Here is a 23914-nt window from a genome sequence, read left to right on the forward strand (position 1 = left end):
TTTTTTTTCTCTAATTATGCCTCTGGTTGCTCCCAGACTGACGGCCCTGGGGTGAGGGGTGTGGGGTCCCTGTCCATCTCTCCTGACCACTGTGGTCACTGCATTTCTGGGAATTGATGGGCGAGGGCTGGAAAGTCGGGTCCCAGAGTGGGCAACTGTGTCCCCCTCTGCCCTATGGGGCCCTGCCCGGGCAGACTGCCCCATGCCCCAAGCTGGCAGGATCTTGTACTGTGGGGCCCAGGGAGAATGCCAGGCTTTGGGGTGGGCAGGTGCCTGAGGCTGCGGGCGTCTCTCCCTCACGTGGCTCCCTCCTTCTCTGCAGGCGGAAGCTGCGGTGGCTGCGGTGGCAGTGGCAGACACAGTCCGAGACGGCCCCCCCGCCGTGGGCCCCGATGGTGTGTCAAAGATGTGGGGCCGCGGTGGGGCCTGCAGAACGGCCCTGGTCACCCCGGCCCCGAGCACCCTGGCGGGGGGCTCCACGAGCCCATCAACTGCAGCCTCCTTTTTCGTCAGGTACGTGCCCCTGGGTCTTCGTACAGGGCCTAGGCCTGCCTGGAGCAGCCTGGACAAGAACGTTTGGGGGTGCACCTCGGTTCCTGGCCCTGCTGGTCTGGGGGCCTCCCCAGGGATCCGTGGCCTCAGTGCTGCTGACTGAAGTGGAAGGAGGCCTGTGGGGCCACTGCGCCGACCTCCCACTGCACCCCATTGACAGCAGGGTCTAGTAGAGGCTTCTCACCCCAAGAGTGGGATGCAACCAAGAGACTGGTTTGAACCCAGTCTGCCCCTTCCAAGCTGCGCAGCCTTGGGCAAGTCACATAACCTCTCTGTGCCTCAGTTTCCTCACCTATCAGAATTGCCTGAGGTGCAGGGAGCTGAACCGAACACTGGCTGCACAGCTGAGGACTCTCAGCTGTGGGCATCCTGGGACCCGTCCTGGGCCAGCATGGGCGGGGGCCTCAGAGGAAGGCTGAGGTAGGCCTCAGGGCAGCTCCCCTGGGAGCGTGTGCTGGAGGGCAGGCTCAGCCAGACCCCACCGTCGCCCTCCCCTTCCTGGGTGGCTGCCGGCACATTCCACAGCTAGCCGTGCTCACAGTTGTTAGGTCTGGCTCCAGCGTCAGCCAGGAGCTCTCCCGTGTGGGAGTGGCGAGCCCGGGGTTTGCTCTCTGGGTGCCCAGGACCTGGTCTGGCCGTGGCCCTGCAGGTCCCAGGTCGTGGGGATGTCATTGGTGTGGATGAGGCTTGTCTGGCCAGGCCAGTGCAGGAGCCACGGTGTGTGGGGACAGAGCAGGGGAGCAGTCCTACCTGAGCCCTTGTGGGGCCCTGGGCTTCTGCAGACACAAGGCTGGTTCTCTTTCTGCGGATTACAGGGTGTCATGGCGCCAATGAGCAGGAATGGCAGGCCTGGCCTTGGGTCGCTTTCCCATTAGCAGCTCTGCGGGTGCTGAACTGCTCGGCGGAGAACCACATGGGTGCAGGACAGGCACCTTATCAGCGGGTCTGGGGGCTGCGCAGCCTGACTGGGGAGCGGCAGGTGGGGTGTGCGATGGGGCCCGGGGCTGGTGAACAGCGTCCAGCCCAGCGGGACCCACTGCTCCAATTAGGTGCAGAGAGCCCAGCGGGGACCCTCTGTCTGTGGGGTGGGTGGGGGTCTGCCCAGCAGGCTCAAGAGCTCCGTGCGGGGGATGGGAGAGACAGACAGGGCAGTTGAGAATGTCCTGTCCTGTTAGTCTCCCCCGGGGCAGTGAACACTTTGCATCAGGCCACAGTTTTGGGAGGGTCCAAGTCCGAGACCCCATGGAAAGGAAAACCTAGCAGCGCCAGGGGTCCTGGGTTCTGAGGGCCACACGAGCTCGTTAGCCACCCCGTGGCCCCCAGAGCGAGCACACCGCCTTTTGTCTGGAGCCTGGCAAGGCTGCTGCTGACCTTGGGAAGTTACCATAGAAACAGGCACATTAGGTTGGGGATGGGGGAGACATGTTTTCCGGGGGGGGGGGGGCACTGCCGACTGCCATTACTTCCAGCCTGTTGGACGCTCCAAATCACAGTGGCTTTTTGAGGGTGTGGGCCAAGTTGGGGCGTGGTACCATCCTGACCTTTGCCTGACTTGGGCCTGAGACCCTCTGCTTTTTGGGGCCGTAGCACCCTTAACTGTGCGGTGAGATCGAATGCTCTGCAGCTCTATACATCCTCCCTTGTTTTTCGGGGGACTACGGCTCAGAGAGGGAAGGGGCTTGTTCAGAGTCTCTAGAAGACATGTTGTTGCTGGACCCCGCCCTGGCTGGGGCCTCAGGCATGCACTGAGCTGTGTTCCCACCTCCACCCCTGCTGGGGACTGGGAGGGACAGAGCTGACCCCAGCCCACGCCCTCCCCCTGGAAGTTTACTGCTAGTGGGGAGGGCATCTGCGGAGGCAGCCTTTGGCAGCATGGAGGCCGTGATGGCACAGAGCACAGTGCTGTTGCTGCAGAGGTGGGCTTTGAGGGTTGAGTAGGAGTCTGGCGTTTGCCAAGGAAAGGCAGAAGGGCGTGGGGGTTAGGAGTCTGGGTTCCCCACTGGTCCCTAAGCACTGCCCGTGGGCTGGCACTAGTCCCGGGTCCTGTCAAGGACTCTGAGCTCCTCACCCCTGTGCAAGGAGGCTGAGGTGGGGAGTGTTTGTGGGTGCCTGGTACCCAGGGTCTCATTAACGCCTATGGGGCGTGGAGCACAGGAGTGGGACCTGGCACCCTGCACTCCTCTGCTTGGTCTGGGGTGGCCGCTTGGCACAGCGGCCACCACTGTCACGGAGAGCTCAGTGCACCAGCCCCCACCAGAGCTCTGGAAAAGCTGAGGCTTGTGGGCCAGGCCCCATAATTACATTTTCTCCGGAGGCTGTGGTGACCTTGACGCTCCCTTCCTGAGCCCTCCCGCTCCCCATCTGTAACACCCTGTCCTTCCTGCCTCTGCAGGCTCCCCGCCTCCGAATGCCTCCTTAGCTCTCTCTCCTGCCCACTCTCTGGGCCTTTCTGGGGGCTCACCTCCTGGACCCTGAATCTTGATGCCTTCTGAAGTGGGGGTGTCCTCAGCAGGTATGGGGTGGGGTGGGGTTTCCTTCGGACGTCAGGACACCCCACAGCTCTCAGGTCCCCTCCCCGGCCCTCTGCAGCCTGTCGAGCCCTTTGCCCAGTGTCTGTCTGGAGAAGGTCAGGCCTGGCACCTAGCAGGGGTCCAGAACCAGAGTGGGTGCTACACAGAGGCACCCAGGCAGCTCTGGCTGGGCGCCCGAGGCAAGGTGGCTCTGGGGAGGGCTGTCCCTCACCTGCAGCGTGGGGTTGAGGAAGCCTCATGGCCCCTGGGTGACCTGGAACGTGCCAGCCATGGCAGGGGTCAAGTCAGGGATACTGGGACCTTGGTCCCTGTCCTCAGGGGCAGCCCCGCACCCCTGGACCCTTGAGGGGAAGATCCTGGAGCTCTCAGGGCCTGTGGGTGGCAGCCCCCACCCCAGGTGGGTACAGGTAGGGGCGTGGGGTGCGGCCTGGTCCACCAGCCTCCTCACTGCCCAGTTAGGGAGCCCTGGGTTAGCCATAACTGACCCCACACACGTCTGAACCGTGTGTGGACCATGTGTCTCTTCGGTGTAATTAAGGGCCTTGCCATCAAGGCCAACTGCTTGTGAAATTACCTTCTTGTTTGGAAGAGGTAGTTTTTCATTGTAAAAAGGTGAAATATTCCTCTTCCCGTTTACATGAATCAGTGACCAGGGCCAGTGCGCCTGGGGAAGGCCTCTGGGATCGCAGTGAGAGGGCTGGTGGATGTTCCAGGATCCCATTCACGCACACACTCACCCACTCACTCATTCACTCTTGGTCGTGTCCTGAGCTTCCTATGTGTGCCAGGCCTGAGCTTGGCAAACACATGCCCTCCAGAGCCCCTGCCTGGTGGGCACAGCCTGTAAACCTGCGTCTCAGGGCAGGGAGGGTTCCTACAGCAGGAGGCACAGGTCTGAGGAAGCCCAGCTTGGGGGCATCAGGGCAGGCTTCCTGGAGGCAGTGTCCTCTGAGGACAAGGAGGGCTCTGTATGCTGGTGAAGTTCCTTCTTTTCCAAGTCCTCCCATCAGAGCCAGACCACTCAGACTTGCCCACACTCCCCCTACATGCCTCACCCCTGCAGCTCCCACCTTGGGCCCCCTGCTCCCCAACGATGCCGTGGGCACTCATGGTCCTGAGCATGGTGCTGTGTGTTCTTAGTCTCTGTGAGGCCCGGGGTCACCCCCCTACACTATCTCCATCCCCCTGCTCCGAAACCAGGTCTGACCCCCAAAGGCTGGGGTCCTAGAGGGCAGAGCAGGCCTGGTCCCCAGAAGCCCGCCCCTGGGCCGTGTCAGCCGAGGTGCACTAGCCAAGTAGCTGACGTGTCTGTCCCAGTTTACAGGGGCCTGGATTTCATCAAAGGAGAGAGTGCCTGTCCTTAGGCCTTGTTAATGCAGTGACGTGCCTTTGAGTCATGCCGGTGAGGCCAGCCTGTGAAAGCAGGGACCTGGGGGTTGGGTGGACTGGGGTACAGCTTCTCAGCTCCCAGCCCTCAGGCTGGGCTGATGATGGGCGGGGTGGGGAGGCGAGGGCGCCCGCATTAGGTCACCCCATGGGGTGGAGACGCCTGGCCAGTAACATCCCCGATGGCTGGGCTGGCGGGACCTCAGAGGACACAGGCCCTGCTCGATCTTGGAGGAACCCGGACACCTCATTCTGTGCCACTGCTGGGACCCCATGGGGTTTTGGGTGGGGCTGAGGTCCATCCTGCCAACCCCTGGCTCCTGAGGGTCACCACAGGTGCTGAACCCTCTGTGGCCTCAGGTGTGCCCATGGGACACAGCCCTGCCCTCTGGCTTTGGCCTCTGCAGACTAGAGGCTGCAGCCCAGTGTCGCTGTAGTGCCTCACCAGGGGTCCTCTCCAGCCTCCACGTCCTCTTGAGGTTTGGGGGTGTGGGTCAGGATGCTCTGCTCCCCACAGCCTCAGGGTCCCTAGCTGTGCACACCCAACCTAGAGAGGGGGCAGGGAGCCGCCTTTGGGGTTGGGGGACATGCTTCTGCTGTCTGCAGACCTGTCCTGTCAACCTGGGAGCCGAGCCGACTTCTGTCAGTGCAGGCTGGTGCCTGGCGGGCCCTGTATGCTGCCCTTTCCCGAAATCCTGGGAACGGGCACCTCTGCCCCCATTCACATACGGGAAATGAGTCCACAGGGCTCCTTGACCTTTCCAGGCCAGTCAGGTCCAGGCCCTGCCTCCTTCCCTTTGCGCAGCCTGCCCTGCCCTGTGCCGCCCAGGTGGGTTGGAGGCCTCGTGTGCACCTACCTGCAGGCTCCACCCAGGCAGTTCCAGGCTGGTGGGGTGGAATGGGCTGCTGGACGCTCATGTGCTCCAGTCCTGCTGCAGCTTCGTCCCTGGGTGGTTGGCAGGAAGCTACGGCCTAACACACAGTGGTCGGGGGTCCCAGACAGGATGCCAGGGCTGGGGCAGGGGCAGCCCAGGAGCCGAAGCTCTGAGGCGATGGCCTGGACCCCCCAGCCCCTGCCCAGGCCGCCTGGTCCCGCCCTCCCTGGTGGCTGCTCTGTGACCCTGACTCACCCTGCGCCCAGGCCATGCTGGTCACCTCTGTTCTAGCCACTGTTCTGCCTCAGGCCAAGGGGGACTAGGGGCTCTTCTGTGCGGCAGGTTTTGAGGTTTATAAGTGCATGGGCTCGGGCGGGAATCGGGTTAATGCCTGCTTGTGGCTGAGGGCGCCCCTGTTGTCTGGGTAGCTCGTGGGCTCCACTCCCGGACAGCGCCCCCACCTGCCTCTGCGGGCACCCCCCGCGGCTCCTGCCACCGCTCTATAAAGGCTCCGGCAGGCATCGTAGATTACTTTTATTTTCTGCGATGACACCTCACTAGGAGGAAAGCTGTCCCTGGGGTCTCTTAAAAGACAACTCCTATTAAAGATGAGAGGCGTTGAGCAAATGGCCGGCGTAGGGGTGGCGTTCTCGAGTTGGGGAGGAGGACAGAAGAGGCAGAGGCCTGAGGCCCTGGGGGAAGGAGGGCGGGCTCTGTAGGGTGTGGGAGAGACAAGCAGGTGGGGCCGCCTGGGCACTGGGGAGGAGTGTGTGTCCTTTCACATGTGTCACCCTGCATCACCTGTGCGGGAGGTGTGGGGGGACCCACAGCGTAGGAGAGGGGCTGGGGGTTGCGTGCTGGGCCGACTGGAACTTGGGGCGGTTGGAAGTGGGCTGGAGAGCTGTGGCCCAGGAGTGCAGTGTGCGTGTGTGTGTGCAGGGTCCCCTTGGAGTCCCAGAGAGCAGTTCTCAAATCTGCACCCGCGTTCCTCAGCCCCAGGGGGTCTGGGTGTCTTCACCTCTGCAGGGTCCCTGGGGAAGCCGGGGCTGGCAGGGCCACGTGGCACAGGGCTGAGGTGGTGAAGTGGGAAGGGGCAGTCAGGGCTCGCTGGAGGCTGAGGCAGCAGGGTGGCATCTCCGGTAGGTTCTGGGGCGCTGGGGAGGGCACTGAGGCGTGTGGGGGTGTGGCGACACAGCCCTCAGTACTGAGCTGTCCTGTGTGTGGCACTGAGGTGGGGGCCTTGGGTGCATTGACTCTTCAGGGCCGCACATGGGGCCTCTGGTCACATCACCCCAGGACAGAGATGGGGAAACTGAGGCACAGAGAGATGACGTCAGCATGCCTGGGTCCCCTGGGAGTGGCTGGCACATCCCGACCCCTACAGCAGATGCTGGATTGGGGACGTGGCAGGTGGAGATTTGTGGGAAGAGGAGACACTCCGTGTAGGTGGAGTAGGGCGTGGGGTCCCTGCTCTGTCACCTGGCCTGGCCTGCTCTGGGCAGAGCTTCCAGGGACCAGGGCCCCCTGGTTGGCTGGGGAGAAATGAAGTATGGGCTATGCAGCTGCGTTTAGGCAGGAGGGTGACAGGGACAGCTCTGAGCCCCCCTCACCAGCCCCTCTCCCCTCCCCTCTGCAGGGCCGCCCAGAAGCTCAGCCTGGCTTCCAAGCGCAAGAAGCCGCACCCTCCGCCGGCCCCTGCCACCCGTGGCACCTCCACCTACCCCACGGACTTCAGTGGGGTCTTGCAGCTGTGGCCACCCCCTGTGCCCCCCTGCTTGCTCAGGGCCGCCTCCAAGGTCAAGGACAACCCCAGCAGTGTCGGCAAGGTAAGCCAGCCCTGATTTGGGGGTGACATCCAGGGGAGGGGTAAGGCCAGGGGTGTCTGAGCAGGTGCAGGGAGGAGGTATGGGGGGGATGGAGGCTCCTGCTTCCCTCTCCCAGGTTGGACACAGGTGGTCAGCAGGGGTTCAGATGGGGAGACTGGAGCCCACTGGTCAGAAGGGCCTTGCCCAGTCACAGAACAGGCCGGCGGGCTCCTGGCCACCCCTGGCTCTGACCCCTGGCTCCTGGCTCCTTTCCGTTTTCATCCTGGCCCCTTCTGGGTTGCCGGTAACTGTGCCTGAACCGAGATCTGCGAGCACACGTGTGCTTGTCAGCCTGTGAAGTGAGAGGTGGGCTGTCTGTGCCCATGGGGGCATCGTCTCTGTGTCCCCCCGGGGGGGTTGCTAGAGTGGGGACCTCAGCCCCCCCAGGCCAGTGGGAGGACACTGCAACCTAGACAGAGCCAACTGGCTGTCGGGGAGTGGTTTTCAACAACTCTGGGTCTGACTCTGACCTTGGCCTGGTCACTCGGCCTGTCTGTAGCTGTGTCTGCAAACGGGTGGGGTGGGGTGGTGCCGGTGTCCTGGGTGGGCAGATGGGGGCTAAGCTCTGCAGCACACACCCCTGTTCTGTGCCACTCCTGTGCTACTTGGGGCCCCCACAGGTTCCCCACCACCTTCTCCCGGGGCCCCCACCCAGGAATTCCACCCTGCTCCGTAGTAGACTCTCCACCTCTGCTCTTGTCCTTGAGGCAAGCAGCCCTGGCCACCGCCTAGTTCTCTCACCACCCCCTCCAGACCCCCCCTTTTTTTTACACAAACGTCTCAGTCAGAAATGCCTCCTGAAAGGCATTTAATATTGTCACAGAAAAGAAATTAGATTGCTGACATTAATGTCCTACTTAAGGTTAATTCATCATCTCACGTATTAAAAAGACATCCCGTGGCAGTGGACACCGAGCGCCCCTCCCCCTCCCCCTGGCTTGGGCCACCTCCCAGGAGTGGAAGCCCTTTTTTATGCACAATGTGTTTTTTGCTACCTGGCAGCTATTCAGTGGGGCTTTGTGATATCTGAACATTTAGGGGACAGACTGCTGCCTGTATTTCACCGCAGCAGTGACAGGATTCTCCCAGACAATGGCCCACGCATTTAGCAGGGCTGGGCCGTGCTGCAGGCTGGACAGCCCTTGTCCCCACAGTGGGCCTGCCCCACTACCTGCTAGAAATCCTCTCCAGGCTGCAGAACCCATTTGGTTCCTGAAGCAGCCAGGAGTTCACGCTGAAAAAAATTGCCAAAAATGACTGGGAAGGGCACATTTCACGTGCTTGGCAGTCGCGTTTGGGAATGAAATAGTCTTGTTCATGTCGTCAGGGAATAAAGGCATAGATTCCAGCCTAATGGAGCCGGGGTGGAGGCGCCGAGCGCCGTTGGGAAGTGCTCTGTGCTCCCCGCGGACGCGGCCCTCACTGCCAGGGTTTGCAGGTCTGTGTGCTCGCCAGGGAAGAGATGGCGCGTCCTGCCATCCACCCACGGTAAACCAATTTTGCTGGCATCATGTATCTGTCACTTACAATTAAGTCCGCAAAAAATCTTGGCTCTGAGATGACTCTGGTAATTTGATTTCCACTGTGGTGGAGAAATTGGAGGTCTCCACCTCCGACTGGAGGTGCAGGGCGGCCGAGGTGTTCTCCAACAGAAACCCCATCTTCTGCCTTCTCCCAGGAGGCACCCTGATTCATCGTGGCTCCCCCCTCAGAACCTGCCCATGGCCGCACAAGAGGTGCTGTCTGGGGGGGTTGTTTTGGTGCAGGTTTGAGGGCATCTTGGTCCCGAGCCCCCCTCCCCACTGAACCTCCTGCTCCCTCAGGAGTGAGGGAAGGGCTGGACCGGCCACCAGGAAGCTGAGTCTCCAGCATGGGGGGACATGTTTTTGTGTCTGTTTTGGTGCTTTGGGGACACACGAGCAGAGGCTGCCTGGTCACCTGCTCCCTGAGTTGAGACCTGCTCTGTCCCCTCCCTGCCCACCCCCTCCACCCCCATCCCCGCCTCAGTCCATCCCACCCCTGGATTCCAGGGTCCTCCTCCTCCCCAGCTGGTCATTCTGATAGGATTTCCTCTGCTGACCCGAATCCTGCCAGCATGCTGGTGTGAGTTTGGACCAGCCCCCCCTTTCTCCTGGGGCATCTGCCCAGGCCTGTTTCCCCTTTGGGACATGTCACACACTCCCGCTACCTCCCCTCTGGCCGAGGGCTGGTCACTGGGAGGAAGGGCCCTGGAGAGGTGAAGCTGCACTGAGATGTCTGGCGGTCTGGGGCGTGGGGGCTCCCCTCCTCTTAGCCCCTCTGTCACTGGTCCCAGCCCCAGTCCCTGGTCGTCCCCCCTCGAGCTGCACTACAATTTACTGAGCTGGCCTCCAGGTTGGGAGTGGAGGGGCCCAGGGCGGGCTGGGCTCTGAAGCAGCCCCTGTCCTCCCCTGTCAGGTGGAGCACAGGTTGTGGGGCTCCTAGGACCCCCAGGACCCCTGAGCACAGCCCTTTTGGGAGGAGCGTGGGCCGGGCCTGGAGCCTTCCTTTGGGGGGAGGGTCTTGCTGTGCCCTCTCTGGCCTCTCTGTCCCTTTCTCCCTTCACTCAGATTTGGGGTTTGGGATTTCAGGAGTCTACTCCCAAGCTGTGACTTGGGCAAGACAGCCTACCTGTCAGCCTGTCCCTCTCTCTAAAAGGCGTTCAAGGTCCTGGGGGTGGGGGTCGCCATGTGGCAGCTCCCCGGGGAAGCTGGCCGAGCTGTGGGTGCTTGTGGGGGGTGATTTGCTCTCAAACGTTCTGTGCCTCTGGGCTCAGGTCCCTGGATAGCCCGCTCTTCCTCCCAGTCAGCGTGAAGGTGTGGAGGAACCCCAAATTGGGGGCAGGAAGGCACAGTCCCGTGCTTGTATCTGTGTCCACTGGGACCATCCTGCCCTCCCCCCATCCTGCGTACCCCTGCCCTGGGCTCCCCCACCCTGTCCTGTGCCCCCTTCCCTTGCCCTGTCCCCCCTCTGTCCTTTGTCCTGTCCCATCCATGCTCACTTGCCCTGCACTGGCCAGCCTTCCCTCTGGCCAGCTCGCTTTCTACCTGCCTCACTGACCTCATACGGGACCCACTGGCCCAAGAGCAAGGCGTGGGTGGGTATTCACATTCTTGCAGCGGGGATTCCCAAAAGCTGATGCCTGGCCTGCTGTCCCAGCTGTCCCGGGGCTCCCCCTGCCATGGCTGGGTGGCTGGCTGCTCAGGTGCCCGCTCCACCCACGTCCCTAGGTGAAGGTCATGCTGCGAGTCTGGCCGGCTCAGGGGGCCCAGCGCTCAGCCGAGTCCACGTCCTTCCTGAAGGTGGACCCACGGAAGAAGCAGGTGACCCTCTATGACCCGGCTGCTGGGCCCCCAGGCAGCGTGGGTCCCCGTCGCACTGCCACCACCTTGGTCCCCAGGCTGTTTACCTTTGATGCGGTCTTTCCCCAGGACTCAGAGCAGGTGAGGGGGCATCCTGGGGGCCTGGGCCACGGGGTCGCACCATGTGTTTCTGTGCCGGTGAGCAGGAAGGAGCCAGCGAGAACCCGTAGCCCAGGCAGGCGGGTCGGGCACAGCCCAGGGCAGGCCACCGTGTCCTCTTTCCTCTTCCCCATGGGCCTGGCCCACCGGTGACCCCCGGCTCCTGGCCTGGTTCTCAGGCCTGGTTCCCGAGGAAGAGCCGACCCTCTGTGGGAGTTGCCTGACCAGTCCTGTGTGTGAGGCTGTGCGTCCTGTGTGTGACCCTCCTGTGACCACGCGTGTACTGTTTCTGGGTCCCGGCTGTGTCCATGATGTGTGAATTGGGTGTACACGCGTGTGCCTGTCTGTCAGCTGCGCTGCCTGTGTTGTATGTCTGTCCTGCCTGAGTGTGTGCTCTGTACACCTAGAGATCTCCATGTCATTGGTCCTGGTGTCCAGCCAGGCCACCTTGTGGTGGGAGGCTGGGTGACAGTCCCCTGACCTGGTGCCTGCCTGACTCTGTGCCCTCCCCCAGGCTGAGGTCTGCTCCGGGACGGTGGCTGATGTGCTCCAATCAGTGGTCAGTGGGGCTGACGGCTGTGTTTTTTCCTTCGGGCACATGAGCCTTGGTATGTGCCCCCCATCGTCCACTGTGTAGTCGCTGGGTCCCCTTTCCGGGTGGGGACGGGGATATGGGCGTATCCCACATGGTCAGTCGGGCACATGGGGTAGGGGGAGCCGAAGCCCTGCAGGCCTGGAAGGCAGAGCCTCGGAGCAGGTCAGAGGTGGCCTCCGGTCTCAGGGAGGCACCACATGGTCTGGCTGGGCTGTGAGGGCTGGTCAAGCTGAGCTTGGGGTGGGCCTGACATGCCGGCATGGCCCCCAGGCAAGTCCTACACTATGATCGGGACGGACAGCTCGCCCCAGAGCCTTGGCATCGTGCCCTGTGCCATCTCCTGGCTCTTCAGGCTCATCGACGAGCGCAAGGAGAGGACAGGCACCCGCTTCTCGGTCCGCGTCTCGGCCGTGGAGGTGTGCGGCCAGGACCAGAGCCTGCGGGATCTGCTGGCCGACGTAGCCTCTGGCAGCCTCCAGGACGCCCAGTCTCCAGGCGTGTACCTGCGGGAAGACCCCGTCTGTGGGGCGCAGGTACTGGTGCTGTCACGCAGGGAGCAGGTTGGTGGGGAGCAGGGGCTGCGGCTCGGCCCTGAGCCACTAAGGCGTGTTCCCTTTACTGGCTGCAGCTGCAGAACCAGAGTGAGCTGCGGGCGCCCACGGCCGAGAGAGCGGGCTTCTACCTGGACGCAGCCCTGGCTGCCCGCAGCACCAGCCGGGCCGGCTGCAGTCAGGACGCCCGGCACAGCTCCCACCTGCTCTTCACGCTGCACGTCTACCAGTACCGCATGGAGAAGTGCGGAAAGCGGGGAAGTAGGTGTCCACCTGCAGGCCGTGCTGCTGCAGTAGGCTGGGTCAGGGGTCAGGGGCCCAGGGTCTGGGGTCCAGCCGCCCTCCTCATGTGCCTGCCCTGTGGTTTCAGTGTCTGGAGGCCGCAGCCGCCTGCACCTCATCGACCTGGGCAGCTGTGAGGGGGTGCCCAGACGGGGCGAGGAGGCCCCCGGGGGCCCCCTGTGTCTGTCGCTGTCTGCTCTGGGCAGTGTCATCTTGGCTCTGGTCAGTGGAGCCAAACACGTGCCCTACAGGTGAGCGGTGGGCTCTTCGGTGGTCACTGGCCTGGATGTCCCCTGGGGAGCCAGCTGAGCGCGGGTCAAGCATGTCCAGTGTGTCCAGCCCCTGAGCTCACGGAGCCTCATTACCTAAGACCTGGTGAGGGCATCTCAGTGCCCAGGGGGCAGGGGACAGAGGTGGATGGCACGGCCCTGGCCTGGCAAGAGGCCTGCCATTCTCCCTCTAGCCTTGCAGCCCCCCGTGCCCAACCTGCCACCGTGACATCCCCCTCTCTGGGCCCCCAGCCTCTGAAGTCCCCTCTGCCCCCAGGGAGCACAGGCTAACCATGCTGCTGCGAGAGTCCCTGGCCACTGCCAGCTGCCACAGCACCATGATCGCCCACGTATCAGATGAGCCGGCCCGCCACGCTGAGACCCTCAGCACTGTGCAGCTGGCCGCCCGACTCCACCGTCTGCGCAGGAAGAAGCTCAAGGTCGGCCCCACCTCCTGCCCGTCCCCCCCACCTGAGGGCCCCCACCTGGCGTGGTTGGGGAGCTGGATGCCCAGCCCTGCTCAGACTCCCTGTGTGCCTTGGGGTCACAGGGCTGAGCACCTGGCTGTGCCCAAGGTCACCCGGATGCCCTGACCAGAACTGGAGCTACTTCCAAGGGGGCCTTAGCGGGTAGCCAGGGCAGCCTGGCGGGATCCCTGTGGCCTGTGCCCCTCCTGGGCCTGGTCCCCTGGCACCGACCAGCAGGGCACTCCTGGGGTCAGCGGGACCTGGGTTTGGATCCTGGATTCACAGATGTGCGCCCTGTGGCCATGGGCGAGTATTCTTGCTTCCATGGTTCGGTCCTTGCTGTGTCCTTGGAAGTCTCTCAGAGGATCAGTTATGCTCGGTGCCTGACTTTTAGTGCTGCCCCAGTGCTTGGTGGCTGGGGCCGGTGGCTGCTGCTGTCCTTTCCTTCATTGGAGTGTGTCCTGTACCACTGGGTGCATGGTGGGGTGGGTGGGGCAGGGCGGGGCCAGATGGGAGGAGGCAGCGGGTGGGGCCGCACTCACACTCTGGGGCCTGCTCTGCCCCCAGTACGCATCCAGCTCCTCAGGCGGGGACAGTTCCTGTGAGGAAGGCCGTGCCCATCGTCCCCCGCCCCTGCGACCGTTCCACCCCCGCTCCGGGGCCCCGGACCCTGACCGCCTCGCCCCCGGCTCGCCCGGTGACCCCGACCACTCGTCCAGCAGCGAGCAGTCGTGCGACACCGTCATCTACGTGGGGCCCCGTGGAGCGGCCCTGTCGGACCGCGAGCTCACAGACAACGAGGGCCCGCCTGCTTCTGTGCCCATCGTCCCGGCACTGAGCTGCCCGCCCTCCCGGGGACCTCGAGATGCTGACCACTTCCGCTGCAGCACGTTCGCGGAGCTGCAGGAGCGGCTGGACGGCATCCACAGCACGGATGGAGCCCCGGCTGGCTTGGCCCGTGGGGACAGGAAGCCCTCGATGCCCGAGACCACGGCCCCCAGGACGGCGGTAGGCGCCCCACTGGCTGCCAGCACACCACGTGGCAGTCACAGCCCAGATGCTCACCGGAGCGCCCCGGAGCCCTGCAAGGCCAGCAGTGACCAGAGGGAGGACGGCAGTACCAGGCCTGAACTGCCCGTGCTGGACAAGGCCATGGCGGGGGGCGGCAGGAGGCCACTGCCCAGCCCAGCCCCTCCGCCACCCGGGCAGCTGGAAGCTGGCAGAGCCCCAGATGAGCCCAGGGGAGGGGGCGCCGACGGCGTTGTCCGGACACCCCCAGTGGGCATGAGCGGGCAGGTGGATCGCCTGTGCCCGTCCGCACGCGGCCGTCTGGAGCGGGGCCTGCTGACCACCACGGTGACACTGCAGCAGCCAGTGGAGCTGAATGGCGAGGACGAGCTGGTGTTCACGGTGGTGGAGGAGCTTTCCCTCGGCGGGCTCGCCGGCCCCGGCCGCCCGGCCAGCCTGGCCAGCTTCGGCAGCAGCTGCTCCCTGCAGGCCCTGGCCTCGGGTTCGAGGCCCGTGAGTATCATCAGCAGCATCAATGATGAGTTTGATGCGTACACGTCGCAGGCGCCCGGCGGCAGTCACGGCTCCTCCATCAGCTCCTGGCTCAGCGAGGTCAGCGTCTGCACGGCCGACAGCCTCGGGCCCACACTGCGGCCGCCCTCCAGGGCCAGCCCGGACCCTTTCAGTCCCGACTCGCCAGCAGGCCCCGGCCCTCTGGGCCCTCCTATCCTGGACAGCCCCCTAGAGGTCCACAGCTTTGTGTTCTCAGAACACGACAAATTGGACGGTCCTGGCTGCATGGCTGGCACAGCCCCCACCCAACCTGGCAGGGTGCCCCAGGACGCGTCTCCACAGGGGGCAGCCCCAGCACAGACCATCCACTCCAGCCTTCCCCGGAAACCCAGGACTACCTCCATGGCTGGTCGCACGGGCTGCCCTCGCCTGGCCCTGAGCCCGCCTGGCCCTGGAGGCCTGTTTGAGGACCCCTGGCTGCTCCGGGCAGGTGAATGTGGCCCACTCCAGGTGGCCTGTGCCAACAGGGCCCCCAGCCCAGCCCCAGTGCTGGCTTGTGCCCAGAGGGTGGTGGACGGCTGTGAGGTAGCAGTCCGCAGGCCAGAGGCTGTGGCTCAGATCCCACCACTGCGGAGGGGGGCCACTACACTGGGTGTGACCACGCCTGCCACATCCTGTGGGGACGTTCTGGCTGAGGCAGTGATCTGCTCGGGCCGCCCAAAGGCCACCCCCAGCAGCAAGAAGAGTGTGGCTCCCAAGGGGGGCCCTGTTCCGAGGCCTGGCGGGGTGACCCCGCCAGCCCCACCCGTGCGTAAGTCCAGCCTGGAACACAAGTCCAGCCCCGCACCAGCCCCTCCCCCAGCTGGGGGGCTGACTCGGGCAGGGGCTGCCACCCTTTTCCGGGGGGAAGAGGAGGGCAGGCCCAGTGGCCGGTCTGACCACTCCATCTCCAGGGCCACGTCCAGCCTGAAGGCCCGGGCTGGCAGGGCAGAGGCCACATTCCGTCCAGCTGCCCATGGGTCTCTGGAGCGGTGTGAGGGCCTGGCATTCGGCAGCAGCAAGGCCAAGGACGCCACTGCGAGGCCGGCCCGGGCAGTGCCCAGGTTGGGTGTGCCACCCTCCAGCCCTGTGCCTGGGCCCACTTCTGCCTGTAGGGCCAGCCCGGCCAAGAGTGTGGGGGCCCCTAAACCTCCAGCTGGTGGGGGCAAGAGCCGCAGCCTGGCCACCAGTGGGTCAAGGGCTGTGGGTGCTCCTGTGAAGCCACTGGCCCCTGTGGCAGGCAGGACCCCTGGTGGTCCTGTGACAGGTCCCAGGGCGGCCCCACGAGTGACACCTGGCATCGGGGCCAAGGCTAGCCGGGGCACCATCATGGGCACTAAGCAGGCGCTCCGGGCCACTCACAGCCGAGTTAACGAGCTGGCAGCCAGCGGAGCCCCCGGCAGAGGTGGCCCCTCCTGGGGCTCAGCTGACTCGGACAGTGGCAATGACAGTGGGGTGAACATGGGCAGGGAGCGGCCACCTGCGGGCCCTGCGCTGCCGTCTCCCTACAGCAAGGTGACGGCCCCACGGCGGCCCCAGCGCTACAGCAGCGGCCACGGCAGCGACAACAGCAGTGTGCTGAGCGGGGAGCTCCCGCCGGCCATGGGCCGCACTGCCTTGTTCTACCACAGCGGTGGCAGCAGCGGCTACGAGAGCATGATGCGGGACAGCGAGGCCACCGGCAGTGCCTCCTCCGCCCCCGACTCCATGAGCGACAGTGGGGCTGCCTCCCCGGGCTCCCGCTCCCGAAGCCTCAAGTCCCCCAAGAAGAGGGCCACAGGTGGGTGTGGTGCCAGCCCTCCCTGGGCACAGTCCCCTGCAGTTCATAAAGCTGGGAGGTGCCTGACAGCTGGGCACAGCCTTCGCTGGTCCCAGGGGTACACAGCCCCCGGCAGTGGGTCAGACGTGCCCGGGGCTTTACGCTACAGAGTCGCCCGCAGAGCTGTACAGTTTATAAACACCTGTATGTGTCCTCCGCCGCAGAGGCTGGTCCCCATCCCCGTCACAGTGGTGGTCACGATGAGGCATGGGGAGCCGGGAGAGGGCTTGCAGTGGGGGCTCCAAGCCTGGCCCTCCCTGTCAGTGCCCAGCTCCCTGGAAGCCCCCACCAGGGCTGCTCCTCCCTCCCTGGACCCCCCACCTCTGGGGACCTGGGTGGGATGGGCCAGTTCCTCACACTGTACGTGGTTGGTGGGGTCAGGCCATCGGCTCGTGTGGTGGGGGGGCGGGTGGGCAGGCTCACTCTAGGGACCGAGCTGAGGTTGGACAGCAGCAAGCCAGAGTGGGGAGCAGGATGGGCGTCTGGAGATAGGAGCCTGGGGGCCTGGCTCACGGGTCTCTTCCGGGGGAGCAGGAGCCAGGGAGGTTGTGAGTTAGGGTATCGTGTGGGGGATGGGAGACTGAGGATCCATCTGCTCTGCCGGGCAGGGGTACTAGGCTGAAGATTTCTGGTGTGGGCCTCTGTGCTCCGTCCCTGTCAGGACCCTGGTCTGGGCCAGGCTGTTGGTCCACTCACTCGGGGCCCTGCTCTGTCCCAGGTCTGCAGCGGAGACGGCTGATCCCTGCCCCGTTGCCGGACACTGCTGCCCTGGGCCGCAAGCCCAGCCTCCCCGGGCAGTGGGTGGACCTGCCCCTGCCCCTTGCTGGCTCACTGAAGGAGCCCTTTGAGATCAAGGTGTACGAGATTGATGACGTGGAACGTCTGCAGCGGCACCGCCCACCCCCAAGGGAGGATCTGGCCGAGGTCAGGGCTGGTGGCGGGAGGCTCTGGCAGGGCAGGTTGGCCCCTGGCGGTGTGGCTGGGCAGCCCGCTGACTTCACCTTCCCCTCTTGTCCACAGCCCTCCCAGGATGTGGAGAAGGTAGGAACAGGCCCTGAGCCCATGGTGGCCCCTGATGCCCCTTGCACCCAGAGTGGGTGGCTGGAGGGGTCCTGAGGCCACCACCATTGTTCCCTGGAGTTGCACAGGATGGGGGTTCCCACAGCCATGCCCACTTGTCCTGGGCTAGGTTCCACAGGCCCTGGCAAGCTGCTTTGGGAGCACCTGGTTTGAGCCTCACCTGTGGGGCCCAGGACCTACCCATGCCCACCTTTGAGACCCCACTATGCTCCTGCCCAGACCTGGAGGGTAGAGGGAGGATGGCCAAGGCTGGGGCTGCCAGGAGCCCCTGGGGGGTGGGCCGTCCTTGGGCCTGAGCCCACCCTGCCCTCCCCTGCTGTCCAGGGCCTGATGTGCGTCAGTGCGAAGCTGAGGCTGGCTGAGCGCAGGCAGCAGAGGCTGCGGGACGTCCAGACCCGGCATGAGCTGCTCTGCGAGGAGCTGGCCGAGACACAGGGCCGGCTGATGGTGGAGCCTGGCCGCTGGCTGGAGCAATGTGAGTCCCCCCTCTGCTGGCTGGAGCACTGAGACCCCCGCCGGGAGGCACAGGCTTGCAGGAACCCGTCCACATGTGTCCCAGCTCCCCAGGCTGGCCGCTCCCCCCTGGAGCTCCAGTGCGCTCCTTACCATGTGGCGGGATGTCCCTTCCCCTCGGCCCCACAGGGACCTGGAAGCCAGGAAGGCACAGAAGCACTTCCTTGGCCCTGCGGGGCCGGCCCTGACCAGCTGCCTGCTGTCCCCCCGCAGTCGAGGTGGACCCTGAGCTGGAGCCCGAGTCGGCCGAGTACCTGGTAGCCCTGGAACGTGCCACAGCCGCCCTGGAGCAGCATGTGAACCTGTGCAAGGCCCACGTCATGATGGTCACCTGCTTTGACATCAGTGTCACCGCCCCTGCTGCCACTCCGGGGCCACAGGAGGTGGACGTCTGAGCCTGGGCAGCAGGACTCGGGAAAGGGACGTGCAGGGGTGTGAGGATGGGACGTGGGGTGGAGTGAGAATGTGGTGGGGGTCGGAGGGATGAGGATGCAGGGGGCCAGTGCAGGACGGGGTTCCAGTGGTGATGGAGCATGAAGGAGGGCAGGGCCGGCCGAGTGGTGTAGGCAGGGAGTGAGTGTGCATGAGACAGGTGACAGGTGACGTCGCCACCCAGATGGCAGCGCAAGTGCCTTTAACCTGAATTTCTTGGACTTCTTTTTGCGTTTGGTGCTAAGGACCCCGGACAGCAGCAGGTGTGCCCAGGCCCCCGGTGGGGCGGGTGGGGGTGCTGGCTGTGTGACAGGCAGAGGGAGGTCTTGCCCTCTTTACAGCCGAGCAGCTTCCTGCAGCAGCAGCAGCCGGGCCCCAGCCTCTTTCAGGCTTCAGATTGCTTTTCCTTCGCAGCAGTCTCTTGGCAGAGCCCACCTTAAGGGTCTCAGGCCCCTTGGTCAGCACACAGCTGCTTCTGCGGGTCCTCCTGCCCCGAGGACCTGCTCTGTCCCGAGGACACGGGAGGGCAGTGCCCCAGGGCTGAACCCAAGTCACATGTCGCCTTCTTCCACGGCAGGAATTCTTACCAAAACCACAAGCAAAAAAACAAAACCAACACACAAAAAATGGAGAGATAAGGGTTTTGTAAGGTTCTGTTAGGTTCATATTTTTATATCATTTTGCCTATAAGCGGTCTTTGCAGTGGGAATTTGAAAACAAATGCTCTATGTTTTTATGGTTTTCTATGGAGGTGTCCCTCAGGCCGGGCTCTTTCTGGGGGGCACCCTGGGCAATCCTCAGGAGGCATTTCCCAAGTGCAGACCAGGGGTGAGCCTGCCAACGTGGCATTTCCGTCACAATGGGCTGTTTTCTGGCTGTTGTGCGTTTTCTAGGGGTGTCCACAACTTTGTACACATGTGTAGATAACATCTTGCTATAGCTTTTATTTGTGAATAAAAGACACACTGATTGTTCACGCTGCTCCTGAGTTCGTGGGCGTGCTGCCCTGCGAGGGTCCTGGGCAAGGGGTCCCCAGGGCGTCCACAGGGCCTGAGGGCTTCCAGATAGCAGGGATCTCTCCCTGTGCCCACAAACCCTGCAGCATCCATGCTGGACCAGCCTTGTAGGCGACGGACCGACTGTGGCAGGCGGTGCCTCCTGGGGCACCAGATTCAAACCCCCATATCCTCTCTGTCCCCATATCCTCTCTGTCCCCCTTCCCGAGCCACTGTCTTGAGTCACCCAGTTCTTGGCGTCCCGAGGCTGGGGCAGGGAGGCAGGCGCTGGGCTAGCAGGAAACTGCATTTTCTGCTGGGCTCCTGCCTCCCTTCCCAGGGGTTATGTTAGCTAGGGAAATTGAGCCAGGGGTGAAGCGACCTGTGGAGACCCTTGGTCTCCTCCCTTCGTCCCCGACTGCCTTTGCAGGTCAGGCAGCAGACACTGTGGACACATCAAAGCTCAGGGCCCCCAGAGCCAGAAGGAGCCGCCGCCCGGTGCAGCTCATCCCTGGAGGTCTGCGCCCCTGCTCTTTCCACTGCAGAGCCCCAGACCCTTTGGGCTCACTGTCCCCAGCATCCCTCACATGGCGTTCGTGGCCTCCTGGTCTCTGTCAGCTTTGTGTGGGTCCTGTGCTCAGCATGTCCCAGCTGAACCGATGAACTTCTCCCCAAGCCTGCTTCTCTGCCCCCCATCCTCTGAAGGCCGCACCTGGGAACGCTCCTTGCCCTGTACCCTTCCTCTGGCCTCAGGCTGCTCCCCTGATGCTCTACCGCTGGGCCTGGCCCTGGGCACCCCCAGTGCTGCCCCAACTTCGTCTGGGTCCTGCCCCCCAGGCTCCAGTGCAGGCACCTTGGTGCCCCCCCAGCCCCGGGCCTTTTGCAGCCTCTGTGCCTGGTACTCACCCTCCAGGTGGTGAGAATAGGGCACCTCCTGGGTAGCCCTGCTGCCCCAGGCCCTTCCACCCTGCACGTCATACCTTGTGTGGTCTCTGCCTGTCTTCCACCTCGATGGGGCCCCTCAGGGGTGGGTGGGGCCTGAGTCATCGCTGCTCCCCCCACATGGGGTGGAGGTCTGGGCCCCAGCTGGGTCTCTGGGCGCTTGCTGAAGGAATGAACAAACGAACGAACGAACGAACGAATGAATGAATGAATGAGGCTTCTGAAGGAGGGGTCCAGCGTGGGGCAGAAGCAGGTCCACGACCAACAGCACGTAACAGTTGGCAAAATGCTTCCATGGACGCTCCTTGTCGGCCTGAAACAGGCCTGGTCCTTTATGTGGCCATGTGGTCCCTGTGGGTCAGGACAGAGACCTCTACACCGAGCCCTGCCCCAGGCTGCCGCCTCGCTCTCTGCTGCCGATGGCACTTGGACTGCCAACCCCTGGATTGGGTCACGTGTCAGCTGCAAGGTATTGGGGGGGCCAGAATCCCCCCCCACCTGGTTTTCTCTTTCTGTTCTGAGGCCAGATACGGTTCCCAGCAAGAGCCCAACCAGATGCAACCCACACCTGTTTCTCTGTCACTGGATTTAGGGGCTTGGAGGGGGTCACGTGGGTGTGATGGGACTCAGGATAGGGAGCTAGAGCCTTTCAAGACCTGATACCTGAGGGGAGAGGCTGAGAAGCCCAGCTGGTGCCCCTGTCTGACCCAGCCCAGGGATCCTCTAACCTGACAGCCCCAGGCGGTGCTGGGGTCTGGGTGGGGTCACACAGGAGGCCAGGGGAGGCTGCCCGTGAGCCCGCCCCACTGTGAGGGCCGAGGGGGCTCATTTCCAGCTTGCCCTGCACTGCCACCTGGGCTGTGTGGCGGGGTGGGATGGCACGTGGGGCATGCTGGTGCTTCTACAGAGAACACTGCTGTTCCCTTCCCTGCCCCTCAGTCACAGGAGGGGCCCAGAGCCTGCTTCTTGCTGAGGGGCCCTTCCTGTCCTGACCCCGCACCCCAGCACTGTCCTGTTGTGGGCCTCTGTGGAGCAGGCCCCAGGGGGCTGGCTGACCTTTGGGGCTGGCCAGTGGGGCCCACTTCCCACAGTCCAGGGGAGGCTGTGGGAGGGTGGCGCCTGCTTTTCTGGATGGGAACCCCTGTCCTGGGCCAGCCTGGGAGCCTGGGCTGCCTTTCATCTGGGACATCAAAAGGCTCAGCCCTGTCATTAGTGGCTGGGAACCCAGCTAGGAGCTGCTGTGAGGACCAGGAGGCCCATTTTATGGATGGGAAAGCTGCGGCTGCCTGGGACCCAGCTCTTGGCCAAAGCTGAGTCAGCCCCCATGTCATGCCCCCCGCAACGGGCCCGTGAGCTTTCTGCTATGGAACTTTTGGGGAAACAGACCCCAAGTGGGCAGGTGCTGCTCCAGCCCCGCTCTGCTGTGCCTTCTTGGAGGAGGGCCGGGGTTCCCATGGAAGGAGGAGGCCGGGCGCCGCCTGCGCTATGCAAGGCCAAGGGCGTGCGCCCGCCCAGGAGGCATCTCTCACGGCCTCCAAGGCCGGCCTGGCACCCGGCCAGCCTGTTCCTTTGGGTGAGGTGCCTGCCTGACTCAGTCTGCAAGTCCAGGCCTGCTCTGCCACCCTGCCCACCCCAGCCCTGGGCACCAGGAGGCCACGTGGAGAGATAGGGCCAGGTGGGGGTCAGGCTGGGCTGGGTGACCAGGGATGGGGGCTTATAGGGCCCAGTGGGTGACTAGGAACAGCCAAAGCGAGGGTGGGTGGGCAGGTGGGTGGGGCAGGAGCTGAGCACCTGGCTTCCTGGCCCCCGAGCTGCCCGCCAGCCCAGCTCCCAGGTGCAGGGTTCAGAGTCCTGGCCCCGCCTCGCCTCCCTGGGCCTTATGTGGATGAAGGAGCATGGTGACCCCCACCTGGGGTTTTCAGGGGCCAAGGGAGTAGCCTGGAGCTTTCTGGGCCAAGTTTGGCCCTCTGAGCTTTCTCCTGTTGTTACCGTCACACAGGTGATAAAAGTGACCCACAGCAGTGGCCATGGGGAGGGTGACACGAGTGTGGTATGGTGACAGCAAGGGGGTGGTGGTGGGTGGGGTCACCTCGATGGCAGCAGTGACATTGGGGATGGGGCCATCTGTCCTCTGCGCTCGGGCCTCCGTGAAGCCAGACGTGGGGCCTTGTCCCCTTCTGACCTGTGTCCCCCTGGGAAATGGGGGAGCAGTCCCATCAGCAGGGCCTGGGCCCTATAGCTGGGCAGGGTGGCCTGCATCACGGTCCTAAACGATCAGCCGGAGCAGCCCCAGGGACTGCCTGTCCCAGGTCTGGGGCCTCCGTGTCCCCTGTCCATGTACAGTCTGAGAGTGTGTTCACCGCTGGTGTCTGCCTCACCCCCGTCTCCCCCAGAGTCGACCCCTGGGGCCTGGTCTCCAGGGCCCTCGTGTATCTAGGGTGCACACGCTGTCTCAGGGCCCCCAGCCTATGATCCCAGGGGAGTCTGAGGCCTCCAGTGGGACCTCCCTGCAGCCCCGGCTTGGGGCGAGCTTGCCTCAGGAGTGGGGACCCTGTCCTGGGACAGGAGCAGGGACAAGCAGCCCACCCTGCCCCGCCCCAACAGGGTGCCTAGAAGCCATCGTAGGCTGGGGCTTGGCCCTAGCGTCTGCTCCCAGCAAACAGGAAGCTGGAAGGGTGATTTCTCCCTCCTGATATTGTATTTACGAGGCGGGATCCAGACCCCATTTCCACACAGGAAACCCGGGAAGCTGGGAGGGGGCCCGGGTAGGAATTCCCTGGGCCGGCCAAGGAGTCTAGCTTCCTGTGGGCTAGGCCTGCAGTGTGGGGGTGGGGATGGGGAAACGGGGGTGAGATGGGGGTGGGGCAGCAAAAGCCTAGAGAGACCCCTCCCCACTCAGAACTCAGGGCCGGGTGTTCCCGGAAGTCCATGTTGTGGTTGGGGAAACTGAGGCCCTGGCCCAGGGACTGTCTCCCCATCAGACAGGACAGGACCTGAGGGGAATGGGGTCACCCCTTCCCCAGAGTCCAGCATGGTCTGGCACGGGGCAAGTGGGGGCACAGGGCCATTTGAGGTCTCAGGGAGGGGCCATCTGAGGGGTTGGAGCCAGGGTGGGGCCTCCACAGAAGCATCGGAACATACCCACCTCCCACTCCAGCCTGGGGCAGCCAGAGGGTCCTCCCAAATGCCTTCCTGACCAGGTCATCCCTCCCAGATTAAAACCCACAAATGCCCCCCTCAGCCTTCTAAACCAAGGTGGGCTTGTAGCCCCGCCCCGGAAGCCTCAGCTATGTGACCCCTCGCCCCCTGCCCTCCCTCTTTTCACCTTCAGAAATGCCCCCCACAGAGACAAGCACAGAATTTCATTGGGTGCCACCCCCAGCTGCATCCAACCTTTAGCTATACTGTGTTTGTTTCCGAATCGTCTTTCAAAACTAAGCTTTCTCTCAGATTTACAGAGAATTTGAGACGATGCAGAGTCCCCGTACCCCGCAGCTGTGCAGCTCCCCATCATTAGCATCTCAGTGGTGCCCTGAAGCCATGCTTTATTCAGAGTTCCCCTGCCTTCTCCTGGCCCAGGGTCCCCCCAGGACACCACACGGACGGGTGGGTGAGGCCCCCACACGTGTTACTGGAATCCTGCACAAGACGCCTGCTCTTGTCTTTCGTCTGTGGATTATTCTATCACTATTCCCATCAGTACTGACTTGTGGGTATTTAT

At 63.8% G+C, this 23914-nt stretch overlaps 1 protein-coding gene across 2 annotated transcripts in view; it reads left to right on the plus strand.

The window, feature by feature from the left end:
• Window positions 1-19230, plus strand: part of KIF26A (kinesin family member 26A) — a 41664-nt gene extending 22434 nt beyond the window's left edge. For both annotated transcript variants that reach the window (XM_074326809.2, XM_019747307.3), the window contains exons 4-16: window positions 323-513; window positions 6981-7170; window positions 10458-10670; window positions 11203-11296; window positions 11554-11816; window positions 11912-12095; window positions 12205-12367; window positions 12663-12825; window positions 13420-16192; window positions 16950-17155; window positions 17252-17272; window positions 17636-17786; window positions 18038-19230. In XM_074326809.2, the coding sequence (XP_074182910.2) occupies window positions 323-513; window positions 6981-7170; window positions 10458-10670; window positions 11203-11296; window positions 11554-11816; window positions 11912-12095; window positions 12205-12367; window positions 12663-12825; window positions 13420-16192; window positions 16950-17155; window positions 17252-17272; window positions 17636-17786; window positions 18038-18219 (4794 nt within the window). In that variant the 3' untranslated portion in view covers window positions 18220-19230. The remainder of the gene's footprint in view (window positions 1-322; window positions 514-6980; window positions 7171-10457; window positions 10671-11202; window positions 11297-11553; window positions 11817-11911; window positions 12096-12204; window positions 12368-12662; window positions 12826-13419; window positions 16193-16949; window positions 17156-17251; window positions 17273-17635; window positions 17787-18037) is intronic.
• Window positions 19231-23914: the final 4684 nt, after the last annotated feature.

Source organism: Rhinolophus sinicus, chromosome 3 (genome assembly GCF_057876585.1).
Source record: "Rhinolophus sinicus isolate RSI-liver-muscle chromosome 3, RSI-T2T, whole genome shotgun sequence".
NCBI lineage: Eukaryota > Metazoa > Chordata > Mammalia > Chiroptera > Rhinolophidae > Rhinolophus > Rhinolophus sinicus.